At 36.5% G+C, this 11,916-nt stretch overlaps 4 protein-coding genes across 5 annotated transcripts; 2 read left to right on the top strand and 2 right to left on the bottom strand.

Annotated features, from left to right (window-relative positions):
- The first annotated feature begins 280 nt into the window (after positions 1–280).
- LOC108846651 (probable protein S-acyltransferase 3) lies at positions 281–2,900 on the top strand. Of its 2 annotated transcripts, none has more exons than XM_018619860.2 (5): positions 281–572; positions 714–893; positions 974–1,285; positions 1,885–2,106; positions 2,201–2,900. In XM_018619860.2, exons 1-5 carry the CDS (start codon positions 441–443, stop codon positions 2,555–2,557), a joined length of 1,203 nt encoding a protein of 400 aa, XP_018475362.1. In that variant the 5' UTR covers positions 281–440; the 3' UTR covers positions 2,558–2,900. The 2 variants fall into 2 exon arrangements, with proteins under 2 accessions (XP_018475362.1, XP_056861507.1); XM_057005527.1 differs by having other exon boundaries at positions 428–564.
- Positions 2,901–3,035: 135 nt separating this feature from the next.
- On the bottom strand, positions 3,036–5,203 carry LOC108844134 (ubiquitin-conjugating enzyme E2 22). The gene is made up of 7 exons (XM_018617348.2): positions 5,044–5,203; positions 4,470–4,590; positions 4,210–4,354; positions 4,039–4,116; positions 3,847–3,959; positions 3,634–3,737; positions 3,036–3,538 (listed from the first exon to the last, which is right to left on the bottom strand). Exons 2-7 carry the CDS (start codon positions 4,470–4,472, stop codon positions 3,211–3,213), a joined length of 771 nt encoding a protein of 256 aa, XP_018472850.1. The 5' UTR covers positions 4,473–4,590; positions 5,044–5,203; the 3' UTR covers positions 3,036–3,210.
- A 2,887-nt stretch (positions 5,204–8,090) lies between these two features.
- LOC108846069 (transcription factor MYBC1-like) lies at positions 8,091–9,386 on the top strand. The gene has a single exon (XM_018619277.2). It carries the CDS (start codon positions 8,374–8,376, stop codon positions 9,109–9,111), a length of 738 nt encoding a protein of 245 aa, XP_018474779.1. The 5' UTR covers positions 8,091–8,373; the 3' UTR covers positions 9,112–9,386.
- Positions 9,387–10,179: 793 nt separating this feature from the next.
- On the bottom strand, positions 10,180–11,908 carry LOC108844156 (uncharacterized). Its single transcript, XM_018617372.2, has 4 exons — positions 11,635–11,908; positions 10,739–11,372; positions 10,437–10,667; positions 10,180–10,361 (listed from the first exon to the last, which is right to left on the bottom strand). The coding sequence occupies exons 1-4, from the start codon at positions 11,720–11,722 to the stop codon at positions 10,343–10,345; spliced, it is 972 nt and encodes a 323-aa protein (XP_018472874.1). The 5' UTR covers positions 11,723–11,908; the 3' UTR covers positions 10,180–10,342.
- Between the last annotated feature and the right edge of the window lie 8 nt (positions 11,909–11,916).

Below are 11,916 nucleotides of genomic sequence, written 5' to 3'. Positions count from 1 at the left end.
TCAATGTTCTCATTTGATGAGCTTTTGCTTCTAGAGGAGCCATCAAAATAAAGTTCTATCCTTCCAGCACTTCCTCGTTTTTTATCTATTATTGTTTCATCCTAAATTTATTTTCACTTGAAAAATTACCGAGAATCTTGGAAACTATTAGAGGACTACAAAACTTGTTAGAGAGAGAGAGAGAAACAAAGACAAAACTGCAGAGGATTGGTCTGTAAAGGATTATTAAGGAAAGAACAAAAGAAAAAGAGAGAGGTAACTAAATAACAAGATAGAGAAATCCCCAAAACCCATTACTTTCTTCCCTTTAATTTGGTTAATACCAAATAAAAATAGAAAATTTATGAAAACGCAGTTCAAATTTTAGAATCTTGTAGAAAATTTTTCATTTTGAAAATAGGCTTCATGTGTGGGTTTGTGAGACAAGGGGTAAACAGAATATGCAGAGGGAGATAATGAGCAAGAAGAAGAGTAGTCAGGTTCATTGTCTTCCCTCTGGTGATCTCATGACAGCTTCAACTTCAAAACGCATTCCTGAGATCAGATTGTACAAAGCCTGGAAGGGTAACAACGTAATAATTTATATTCTTTATTCCCTTTATTCTAAATGTTCTTATTTTACCTCCAACCTATTAAGATGTTGGATTCATAAATATTCTTATAATGCCAAGATCATATGAATTTGATATTTAGTTTTGCTTTTGTTGCATCAGAGATTTTTCTGTGGTGGGAGGCTAATCTTTGGTCCTGATGTATCATCTCTGTTCCTAACCTCCTTCTTGATTGGAGCTCCTGCCCTTACATTCTGCATAAGGATGCTCGTCTGGATCCGAAGAGGCGACCCTTTCTTCAACTACACCGTTCTGACTTCAGGATTTATCCTCACCCTCTTGGTTTAAACTCCTTTCTCTTCAACTTTGTTCAATCATCTTCCTTCCTTAAAAGCTGATTATCTTTGCATCCGTATCTGCAGGACTTTTTGTTTCTATTGTTGACATCAGCTAGGGATCCAGGAATCATCCCTAGGAACAAAACATCAATGAATCTTGAAGATGGTTCAGAGAGTTCATTGACACAATCTATGGAATGGGTCAACAACAAAACTCCTCATCTCAAGGTTCCTAAAACAAAAGACGTTTTTGTAAACGGCTACACTATCAAAGTCAAGTTCTGTGATACTTGCTTGCTCTACCGTCCACCACGCGCATCACACTGCTCCATATGTAACAACTGTGTCCAACGCTTTGATCACCATTGTCCATGGGTCGGACAATGCATCGCCCGTGTAAGTTCCCTACACTTCTTGATGATCATCCTTTATACTAACTCGGTTGTTTCTTAATGATATATATTTTTTTAGTTTTTACTGTGTTCACGCATTTTTTTTTTTGCTTAAAGTGTTCACGCATATTAAAACCCCCTATTATAAATGCATTATTTTCTACTATTATCAGTTTCAATAACTTTCAACCAATAGCAATTTAATAAACTCAATTTTTTTTTTTTTAAATCTACAATTTCTACATAGAAAACATAAAAGAAATTGTGAAACATTTTTTTTTAAATCTATCTCATTCGAACGGAGGGAATATATATATATATGGTTACTCTCTACGTTTCAATTTAATTCTAGTTGTAGAGCAAAACTTCATTTTTAAAATAAATATTGCTTTAAAATTTCATACAAAATTTATTAAAAATATTTTTTATTTTATTTTTGTATTGGTTGAAATATAATTAAATATAGATAATGATGTTTTTATTTTAAAAATATACAATATTAAATGTTTGTGTACATAAATCTAAAACTACAACTAAAATGTGATACGGATGAAGTATTTGTTTAAAGAGTAAATAACTCTCTTGGTGTGAAAACTTTTGCAGCGAAACTACCCATTCTTCATCTGCTTCATCTCAACGTCAACATTGTTATGCCTATATGTCTTTGTGTTCTCGTGGATCAATCTAATCAGACAGCCTGGGAAACTATGGAGGACAATGTCTCATGATATAGTCTCTGTCATTCTTATAGTCTATACATTTGTTGCTGTCTGGTTCGTTGGTGGACTAACCATTTTCCACTTCTATCTAATGTCAACAAATCAGGTATAGGGAACATACTTTAAAATCTTGTTATCTTTACTTACTTTAGCCTTTAACATCTTTCTTTTGTTGTGTCTGTTTTCTTTTTTTTTTGTAGACAACATATGAGAATTTTCGGTACCGTTATGATAAGAAAGAAAATCCTTACAAGAGAGGGTTACTGAAGAACGTTAAAGAAGTGTTCTTCGCCAAGATCCCGCCTTCTCAACTAGATCTCAGAGCAATGGTACCAGAAGAAGATGATTTGACAATAGCATCAGAGTATCAATCAGAATATAGTTCATCAGTCAGATATGATTCAGAAATGGGAGGCAAGCTCACTAATCGGGATAGTCCAAAGAAGCTTCCTATGCGCGCACGAAACTTAGATAATATTGACCTTAGTGATGACTATGACAAATCTCTGGCTACTAGAGATGATGTTTCTCTTGACCTTTCTTCTCATCTCAACTAGACTTGCTGCAAGTAATTTTAATGAAGAGAACCTCGTAATGGTGTTATCATCTTTGTCTATATTGTCAAGAACATTCTGATGAAACTTGTGTAACAAGAATTACAAACGACTGGAGGTTTAATGTATGTGTCATTGTCATGTACAAGAATCAAAACTGTAGACTTAGAACACCAAAATATTAAACATTCGGTTGGATTGGCAAACATTGTCTAAAAGATATGTTGTTGTCTAACTTTTCTATCATATTCATTTAATTAAATTGGTCTTTCCTGCTACTGTATTAAAAGATATTCATTGTATTTAAAAAATTTAAGCTATAAACATTTTTTTAACTATTGTAAAATATCTAACTAAAATTTATTAGAACTAGTAAAAATATAGCAAAAGTGGGCTTTTGTTGTATCCAATGAAATAATTCATTATTTGTAGAGTATACTTTGACAAAAATCTTGAAAGTTAACCCATAGATTTGGTACAATTTAAAAGTAATAACCAGTTTATTGGTCGCAGTAAATTATACCAAGGAATATCTCAAGCCTGGTTCGGTTACTGTAAACCGATTACAAAAGAGTGATTATATAGACCAACAAATCAACATAACCAGACATCCTGATTACATAAAAGCCTATAATAGCTCTTGAAAAGTAGCACCATCACAGTCTCCTCAAGCTCTTCTTTCTGGCGTCTACCTTCTTCTTGTCTGCCTGAACCTTGGCCAAACCGGCTTCCCTTTTCTGTGTCGTAGTGACCACACTCGCAGAACCTGCTGCTGCTACAGAATTGTTAGCCACTTCTTGTTGGTCTTGGCCACTCGTTGTTGTTGTTACTCTGTTGATGTCTGCCACTGAAGAGGGTACTGCAGAAGCAGTAGCACCAGGCGTCTCGTTGTTAGTCTGGCCAACGTTTAGAGCCGTCGTTGACTCTGAGATAGCTCCTGTCTTGAACTTAGGTTTCGGTTTAGCATGGATACCCGTGTAAAGCCTGCATACAAGAAGTCCAGTAGAATTTCAACTTAAACAGCATTTTTATTTCTTATCCACAAACAACATATGAAGCCAAAGTAGCTGACGACTCACCGAGCATGCCTAGCATACTCTTCATAGTTCTCAAGTAGCATCTTCCCAGCCTGTTCGTTTAATGCAGATTCTGGAAACGGCTCGATCAGTAAGCACCTCACAACCTGTTAAACATGTATAAACACACAAAAAAAAAAAGAACTCAGTCTCTGAATTACTATTAAGTAGTTTAATCAAAGCAATGAAAACATATTAAGGGTGAAGGAGACTTACAGAGAGGACATGTCTTAATCCAAGACTAGGATTCCAATCTTTCTTAAGCGTGTTAACGCAGATCTCTCCATTAGAAGCAATATTGGGATGGAATATCTTTGTCATGAAGTAGCCTAACAATGACAGGCAGACCCAAGAGATCATAAGAAACTTAACATCTTAGTGGTCCTTCAACTAAAGTGATATGCATACCTTTAGGTGGGGAATGTGGAAAATCATGAGACAGTGCTAACTTCATACGGAAAAGTCCATTCTCATAAGGAGTCCCAACTGTAAGCAATCAAGGTATAAGAAGAAGAACATCTTACTTTGTAACTCCTCAATTCAACAATGGAATATTGATAGGGGATTATGAGAGTGAACCTGGTCCTTCAATGTCAGCACAAATCTGAGAGAAATCCTCGTCATTGACAACAACCTTGATGCCTTCTGGAGGAGACTCGTCAAGACTCTTGAGTTCCTTGGCGAGCTGCCTGATAACATTGGGTGGTAGATTCTCATTACTTCCCTGAGCATTCCGAAAACAAACCATCAAGAAAGAAGACAGATCAGAACAGGTAATCTTCAAAGGCGTCTCATAAGTAAGCACAATTCTATTTCTAGGCAGAGAGAGAGAGAGTTACCATGGAGAATAATAAGTGCAAAAGGACACTCCGCAGAAAGTTCTTCTCCTCAGGCTCAGATAAACAGGAAGACGAGCCAATTCCTTTTCAAGACTCAAATGCAATCAACCCTGAGGCAAAACTACAACACACACAAAAAAAAAAAAAAAGGTTAATGCTTAGCTTACTCAACAAATGAAGTTACTATACATTCAGTATTAACATTTCATCAAGTCATAGATTCATCTCCTGCACCAAGTAAGGCCACTGAGCAAATCGATGAGAGAAAAAAGAAAAGGTTTGAACTTTGATGTTTGAAAAGAAGGGGAAGATACAAATTCACTGAATGTAAGTGAAATCCGACCAAAATAAATACGAAAACGAATGAAGAAAGCCATCGATTGAGGAATCAAAAAGAAAACCCTAAAAATGGTAAAATTGGGATCTAGCTTAATCGACTCTAGGGTTTCCGATTAAAACTAAATTCGGGGTAAGATGTATACGAAAATCGAAGAGATCCGAACGTATACAAAGCAAAGAATCACATCCCAAGTCTAAAAAAAGACGATGAATTTTTCATCGGGAATCAAATTACCTTTGTCACGAAATCGAGATAACGACACAGAGAGTTGATGAAAGGCGATCCCTTTCTTCTCTACGAGTAGTGAGTGATTCAAGTTGCAATCGGAGAAGATGAAGAGAGAGGGTTCAATTATTGTAATTTTATAAGAGAGATGCCTTTACTATTAAAAAGAGAAAATTAAAGGAGCGTATCTACAGAAGAAAGGAAATTGAGGGTATTTTCGTAAATAATCTGCCAGACTGGAATTGACCGTTAGTATGTCTTCTTCTTCTTCTTCACACCCGCCAACTACTTAGCTAGCCGTTACTTATGTCAGGTGTTCTTCAACTAATAAATGATTTATTATTTCTCAACCTTAGAAATTCATGGAAACCATATATTGTTGTTATAATTATAAAGGATAACAACCCCTTAATACATAATTTAAGTACATTGAAGAGAATTTATTGTTAGTTGCTAAGAAAAAAGAGAGAATTAATTGTCTATAATCTGGTAGTATTTGGTCCAGTGGTCAAATCTTATTATTGTCTAAAACCAAGAAGGAAAATAAATATTTTTCTTGATGAAAAGGTTCCTGTTAAAACAAGCAAAACATACAAGCTCTGACATTCTTTTCCTACAGTTTTTAGGAGGTAGACATAGAATTAAGCAAAAGCCTTAATCTAGTTTTGTATAAGCTATCAAAAGCTTAGAGATAAAGGAAGCAATAGAGAGATTTACAAAATCTTGATGTCAAAATAAATCTGCGATCTAGGTGAAGTATCGGAAGGGAGATTTGTTAGTTGAGTTAAGGACCTTGAATAAAGTGTGTTCTGAAGACTGCAAATTTAATATGGTAGTTACCAACCTTATATTAAAGATGGCCTACTGTTCAGAGTAAGACTTCATGGTAGTTGGTCAATTAAGAAGAAAGAAAGGCAAGGAATGTGCTTTACTAATATAAACAGACTAGTCAGTCTCTAATGAAATATAACCTTGTGACGTGTGAGACAAATGTCAAGAATTATAAGAAAATAACCAAAATATATAAAAAAAAACAAAAAAAAACTTTACAAGGCCATAATTTCGATTTCATACTTTTGTCTAAATAAATAATAATCGACATGCATTTTGAATGATGTCTTAGTGAATTATATAGTTTGTGTTTAATTTATAATTTTAACGCTGGTTGTACCAGAAACAAATTGCAAATTTTCGAAAGTTAATAAACAAAAGAATGTCAGATTACAAAAATAAAAATAAAGTTCTCAGTTCTCACATCAGGGTTGAAAAACATAAGCCCAAAGACAACGGGCCAACTACAGTTACACTGTTACAGAGATCATCTTCCAATCTTGATTGAGTTCATCTTGATTTGTTTGTTCTCTTTGGATGGATATTCAGGTTATATGCTACATTTAGCAAAATAGCTTTGGACTTTTGGTTTAGCAAATTTCTCTCCACATGATTTGTTTTCTTGGTCACATGTTTACACACTAACTTTCCCTTTGATTGAACGAAACCTGGAGCTTGGTTCGATTTCGGGGCATGAGAAAGCTGGCCTAATTAGATTCAAGTTTAGTTCAGAACCAGATTCATAGTTGTATGAGAGATTTCGTTCATGAAAATTGTATAAATCTATATGCTTCAAAAAAAAGAAAAATCTATATGCTTCGGTATTGTTACACTTGTGTAGTTTAGTTGAACTAATAGTGTAGTTTTCTTTTTTTTTGAATGAAATATAATGTAGTTTTCACACAATTCTTAAATATACATATGATATAAAATGGTACGTTTTCATGGAGCCAGAACAAAAAAAAAATAGTTAGTCTCTATGTATCATCATCATACACATGTTTTTGATGTTGATGTGTACGTTGCAGCACTTTGTTCGACAAAGGAGGATTGGAATGGTGTTGTGTTTATCTTTTGGAGTCTTTCTAAGATGAGAGTTATCTCGTAGATTTCAATAAATAAAAACTACAAAATAGTCTAAACCTCACGGACCCAAGATCAATTCCGACTTCATGATTTATAAACATGATTTTTTTTTTCAGAAAAAGAAAACTAATTGTATAACGTGGTCCAACCTTCTTAAACTCTTTAGCGACTCATTCATTTATTTAGAACTAGGATATTTATCTTCCATTAACGTTTTTCTTTACCTTCTAAAACATCTATTATGGAAGCTAGGTAAAAGAACCAGGTTAAAATTAGATCAAAGGCGACCAAAGTTTGGGTTTAACAAGTCAAAAAGCTTGCAATAACTTTTGTTATGAATATTTCCCGTGAAGCTTTCATCCTATTGAATATATGCGTATGTGGAATATCTTTTTTTTGATTGAATGTATGTGGAATATCTTGAGAGGAACATAATTGGTTATGCTTTCATGTTATGAAAACATTTTTTTTTAATCATTCTCATTTTTTTGCATTATCTGTATAACTAAATAGCAATTATACACGTTTTAAGTGATGTAATGCTATGTTTCTTAAACAGACGTAGGGTCTATCTAGTTTGTCCTGCCCACCAAACTAGCTTGACTATAGTTAATTAAATTACATTTGACATTGACATACCTAAACACCACTTGCACTAAGTTAAACAAACGCATAACAACCAATAATTAAGGGTTCTTAGTGCCATGTAGATCCAAAATAAAGTTAGGTATAAAACCTTCACTAAATCTATAGTTGTCCAGACTCTTAAGAACACAATAGCATATATAATAAAGATAGAAACTCTTAGCTAATCATATTTCATGAAGCTCTCTTCATCATTAGGGATAATAGGGATGCGTGAAAAAATACATCAACAAACAAAACAATTACTAATCAAATGGTTCTGAATATTCGAAAATTTATGATAATTTTCAGGTTATTTGTTCCATCCTAAATTATGTTTTTCCATGTTACAAAACTGAGATATAGCAATGCAGTAGTAGCCTAGTAGGTTTGAGGTTTAAATGCAGTAGGCAGCAGGCACCTTATAAGAGAAAAATCCAAACGTAAATGAAATAAAACTTTCCTCATGCAGTTTGTTCTTCATACAGTATAAGCAAGAATCAAAGCAGTTGCAGAAAGTTAATAGAAAAGACACTAAAAATGGTAAACAAGTGGAAGCCACGCGCCAAAGTAGGCGTCGGTCGAATTTAACGATCTTAACTCTCAAAACTGAGAAAAAATATATATAAAAAGAATCTTCTGATGTTGTCTCTTCAAGTCTTTTGCCTCAAAATCAAGAACTCTCTCTCTCTCTCTCGATGTTCATCTTCATCTTCACCTTTATGGGGTTGAGCAAGAAAGTGATGATCTCATTTGAATAACTTGCCATTTATAGTCGGAAACTTTCTATTTTGAGTTATGAGAGAGGAAGATTCCAACTGGTCTGCTAAATGGGAAGAAGAGCTTCCGTCGCCGGAGGAGCTCATACCGTTATCTGTGTCACTAATCACACCTCATCTCGCCATGGCCTTCGATCTCCGAAGCTCTAACCACCGCAACAATGGCAGTTCAGGTCAACATCTGCCTCAAACCACTCCGCCACAAGCCGAGTTCGCGGGAGACGAACCAGCTCGGACTCTGAAACGGCAGCGTTTAGTATGGACGCCGCAGCTGCACAAGCGTTTCGTGGACGCTGTGGCGCATCTCGGGATCAAGAACGCTGTTCCCAAAACCATCATGCAGCTCATGAGCGTCGAGGGGTTGACCAGAGAGAACGTCGCTAGCCATCTCCAGAAGTACAGACTTTACCTCAAGAGGATGCAGTCCGGAGGAGGAGGAGGAAGAGGAAACGTCGGTGAGTCCGATCATCTCTTTGCGAGCTCGCCTGTTCCTGCACACTTCTTACACCCGACAGCAGTCAGACAAAGCTCCGACCATTTCATACCGTCTTTTGTCCCGCATCATCAGTTCCTCCACCGGCAAATATCCGCCGTGAAGATGGACCAGTCGTTGTTTTTGGCTAGGCAGAGTCATCAGCAACCTGTTCTCATCAGACCATCCTCGTTGCATCTGCATAGTCGAGTGGCTAACTACGCAGATGATTTGGAATCAGGAGGCAAGACGGTCTTGACTCTGTTTCCAACTCGACAAGATTGAATTTAAAACAATTTATAGATTGGAACCGTTCACAAAATTCGAGTCCAATCTTTGATGATTCTCTATTTCTATATCAAAATGTCTTTCTCTACAAATATTCAAGGAACATATTGGCCTCCCCTTTCGGTGTAAAGATTTGAGTTTAGTTGAAAAGATGCATATGTCTAGATTTGATTATGCAAAAGTACTTTACTCTGTTTCTTTCTTTTGTTTTGTGTGTGTGTTGCATGTCTGCTTTGCAACGAGCAGCATATCATAATAGCATCTGCAGCTGCTAAATCTCTCTTCCTTCTTGAGAAATTCAGGAATATGATAATAACCAAATTCATATTTGTATATTTGTATAGCAAACCAAAGAAGTGTATCTAGTATATAAATACATCTATATTGATTGACCAAACTATTGATTCAATCATAGTACAGTGTACAGAGAACATGAAGCAGCCAAAAAAGCAAAGACTAGACAGTGCCCGGCATAATCTGAACCACAAGATCTGGTGCTCTCGTATCCTTAATCATTACATTCATACCACTTTTATTTTAGTTCCTTTTTTTATTTCGGTACATAGAATCGGTTACGGGGACCAAACCCAATCTATCAATTATGTACTATATAATTATATGGTAAAGTAAAGGAACTATAGGTTTTTTATTGGATAGGAGAGGATCAATTAAAAGCAATGATGGTGGTGGGTTCATTAGTTGGCATGTTCTGATCTGCTTCTATAAGAGTCATGCCCCCTATAAAAGTCCTCCTAATTATTACTTTATTTTTGGTAAAAAATAAATAATGGCATAATAACAAGACATTTTAAATTATTAGTAATAAATCATATAAAATGGTTGAATAAAGTTTAAGCTTTCAGATTCCACTAATAAATTTAATCTGAACAGATGAAATGGAGATAATTGAAACTTTTTGTAGAAAGAATGTTATAAAAAAAAAATTTGGGTGCACAGAAAGAATGTTAAAAATAAGCCACACATTTTATGGACCGGTCCAGTTAGAGAAACCTGGCCACTTAGAAATAAAAGCTTTCAGATGGTAGGAGAGTTTGGTCTCTGGGATTTTGATGCAAAAGCTTGATAATATTAAATATAATTTTGTAACAACAGAGTAACAATTGTCTTGTGCGGCCACAAATGTTTCCAACAAGAGCAGAACAAAAAAAAAAACTAAGACTACATCTATAGAAAAGCATACAGACATGGGTTTGATCAGGACCAAAGGTCAGGGATTCTGGTGCCGCCTGCAAGCAAAACGTTCAACATGAGATACAAAAGCAGAGACGATGAATAAAAAAGCTATTAAGAGTGAAGCTAACCTGAAAAGATTCGGGTCTGAAGCGTTCAGTGTCTGTGCATAAGTCATTGTGACACTAGGCCACTCTGTATAAGCAGGCGCGTTACTAGAAGCCATAGCCGGGTTTAAGGGATGTCCGTAGTTTAGGTTGGCTTGAGTTCTTGGCATCTGTGGGAAGACTCCGTCATGGAAAGGGAGATGAATCGGCATAGGGTTGAAGTTTTGTACAACAGGTGGCGTAACCCTCACGTACCTACAAACAAAAACATTACTGTTTAATATATTTTGAAGAAACCATGGCTTATACAAGGATGTTATGTGTACCTGTTACGGTCATAATCAGGATCGTAACGATCTTTCTCTCTATCTCTAATAATGGCTACTCGTGAAGTCCGTCCAACACCATTCCTCTCCACATCAACAAGACTGCTTTCACTCTCGTTTCTAGCTGGGAGTCTACTACTATTGTCGTTACGTTTTGTCTGAACAGGAGGAGGAGGAGCTCGTGTTGAAGACTCTTCAGAGTCTGAACTATTAGGGCTGTTAAAGATCCGAGCCCTGGCTCTCTCATACTCCTCTTTCCTCTCCTCAACGCTCCTCAAGAGATTCTTCTCCACACCCGACCCGCCACCACCCGCACCGCTTCCTCTATCGGGTCTCGCCTTGATGGCGAGCTTGAACCCCTGAGGCCTCCTCCCGTTAACCTCGGTCTGCTGCTTCACGGGAATCTCAGACAAACAGACGTGAGGGTATCTGCTCTCAGCGGTTTTGGAGACCAGGATCCTGTTCCCTGAGCCGTCCAAAGCGGCGCCGTCTAAGGCGGTGGTGAAGAGGCCGTAATGGTGAGCGACGCGGTGAGCAGCGAGACGGAGGTAAGAGGTGGGGTAAGGAGGGAACTCGTATTGCTGCTGCTCTGGACTTTGAAAGAACTTTTGTATGTCCAGCTCCATACGCAAAACTAAGCACATACACAAAACATAAACAAACATTAAAAAAAAAAACTAAAACATTAAAAAAAAAAATCAAAGCTTTTGAATTTTCAATTGAGGTAGAAGCAAATAGGCATGGATCTAATCTAAATCAACCAAACCCTAAATCCCCCAATTCTAGAAACCTAGAGTCAATTACAAACCCTAAAGGCTAAAGCTTTAGCTATTTTTTTTAATAATTCGGTGAAGATAGAATCAAGGGTTTGTGAGGAGAAAAGAGATTGAGTTTACTTGTGAGACGATGACGAGGGTTCTGAAGAGCTTCGACGAGGAAAGGATCAACCATAGCTTCCTTCTCGCTCATAGCTGCTGCAGCCATGGGAAGGTTTCTTCTATCTCTATCTATCTCGAAATTTTGCTTTTTTTAATCTCCGTGGAAACGAGGGAGGACGCAGTAAAGAGGGAGCGATGGAGGAAGACTTGGATTTTTTGTGATGAGAATCGGAGAGAGAGATTTGAGAGATAGGAAAGCAAATCGATTTTGAGATTTGACAAAATCCAAATCGAAGAGGG

This window comes from Raphanus sativus, chromosome 3 (assembly GCF_000801105.2).
Source record: "Raphanus sativus cultivar WK10039 chromosome 3, ASM80110v3, whole genome shotgun sequence".
Lineage (NCBI taxonomy): Eukaryota > Viridiplantae > Streptophyta > Magnoliopsida > Brassicales > Brassicaceae > Raphanus > Raphanus sativus.
Note: the sequence above shows the minus strand (reverse complement) of the source record. Positions and strands in the feature narration are given on the sequence as shown.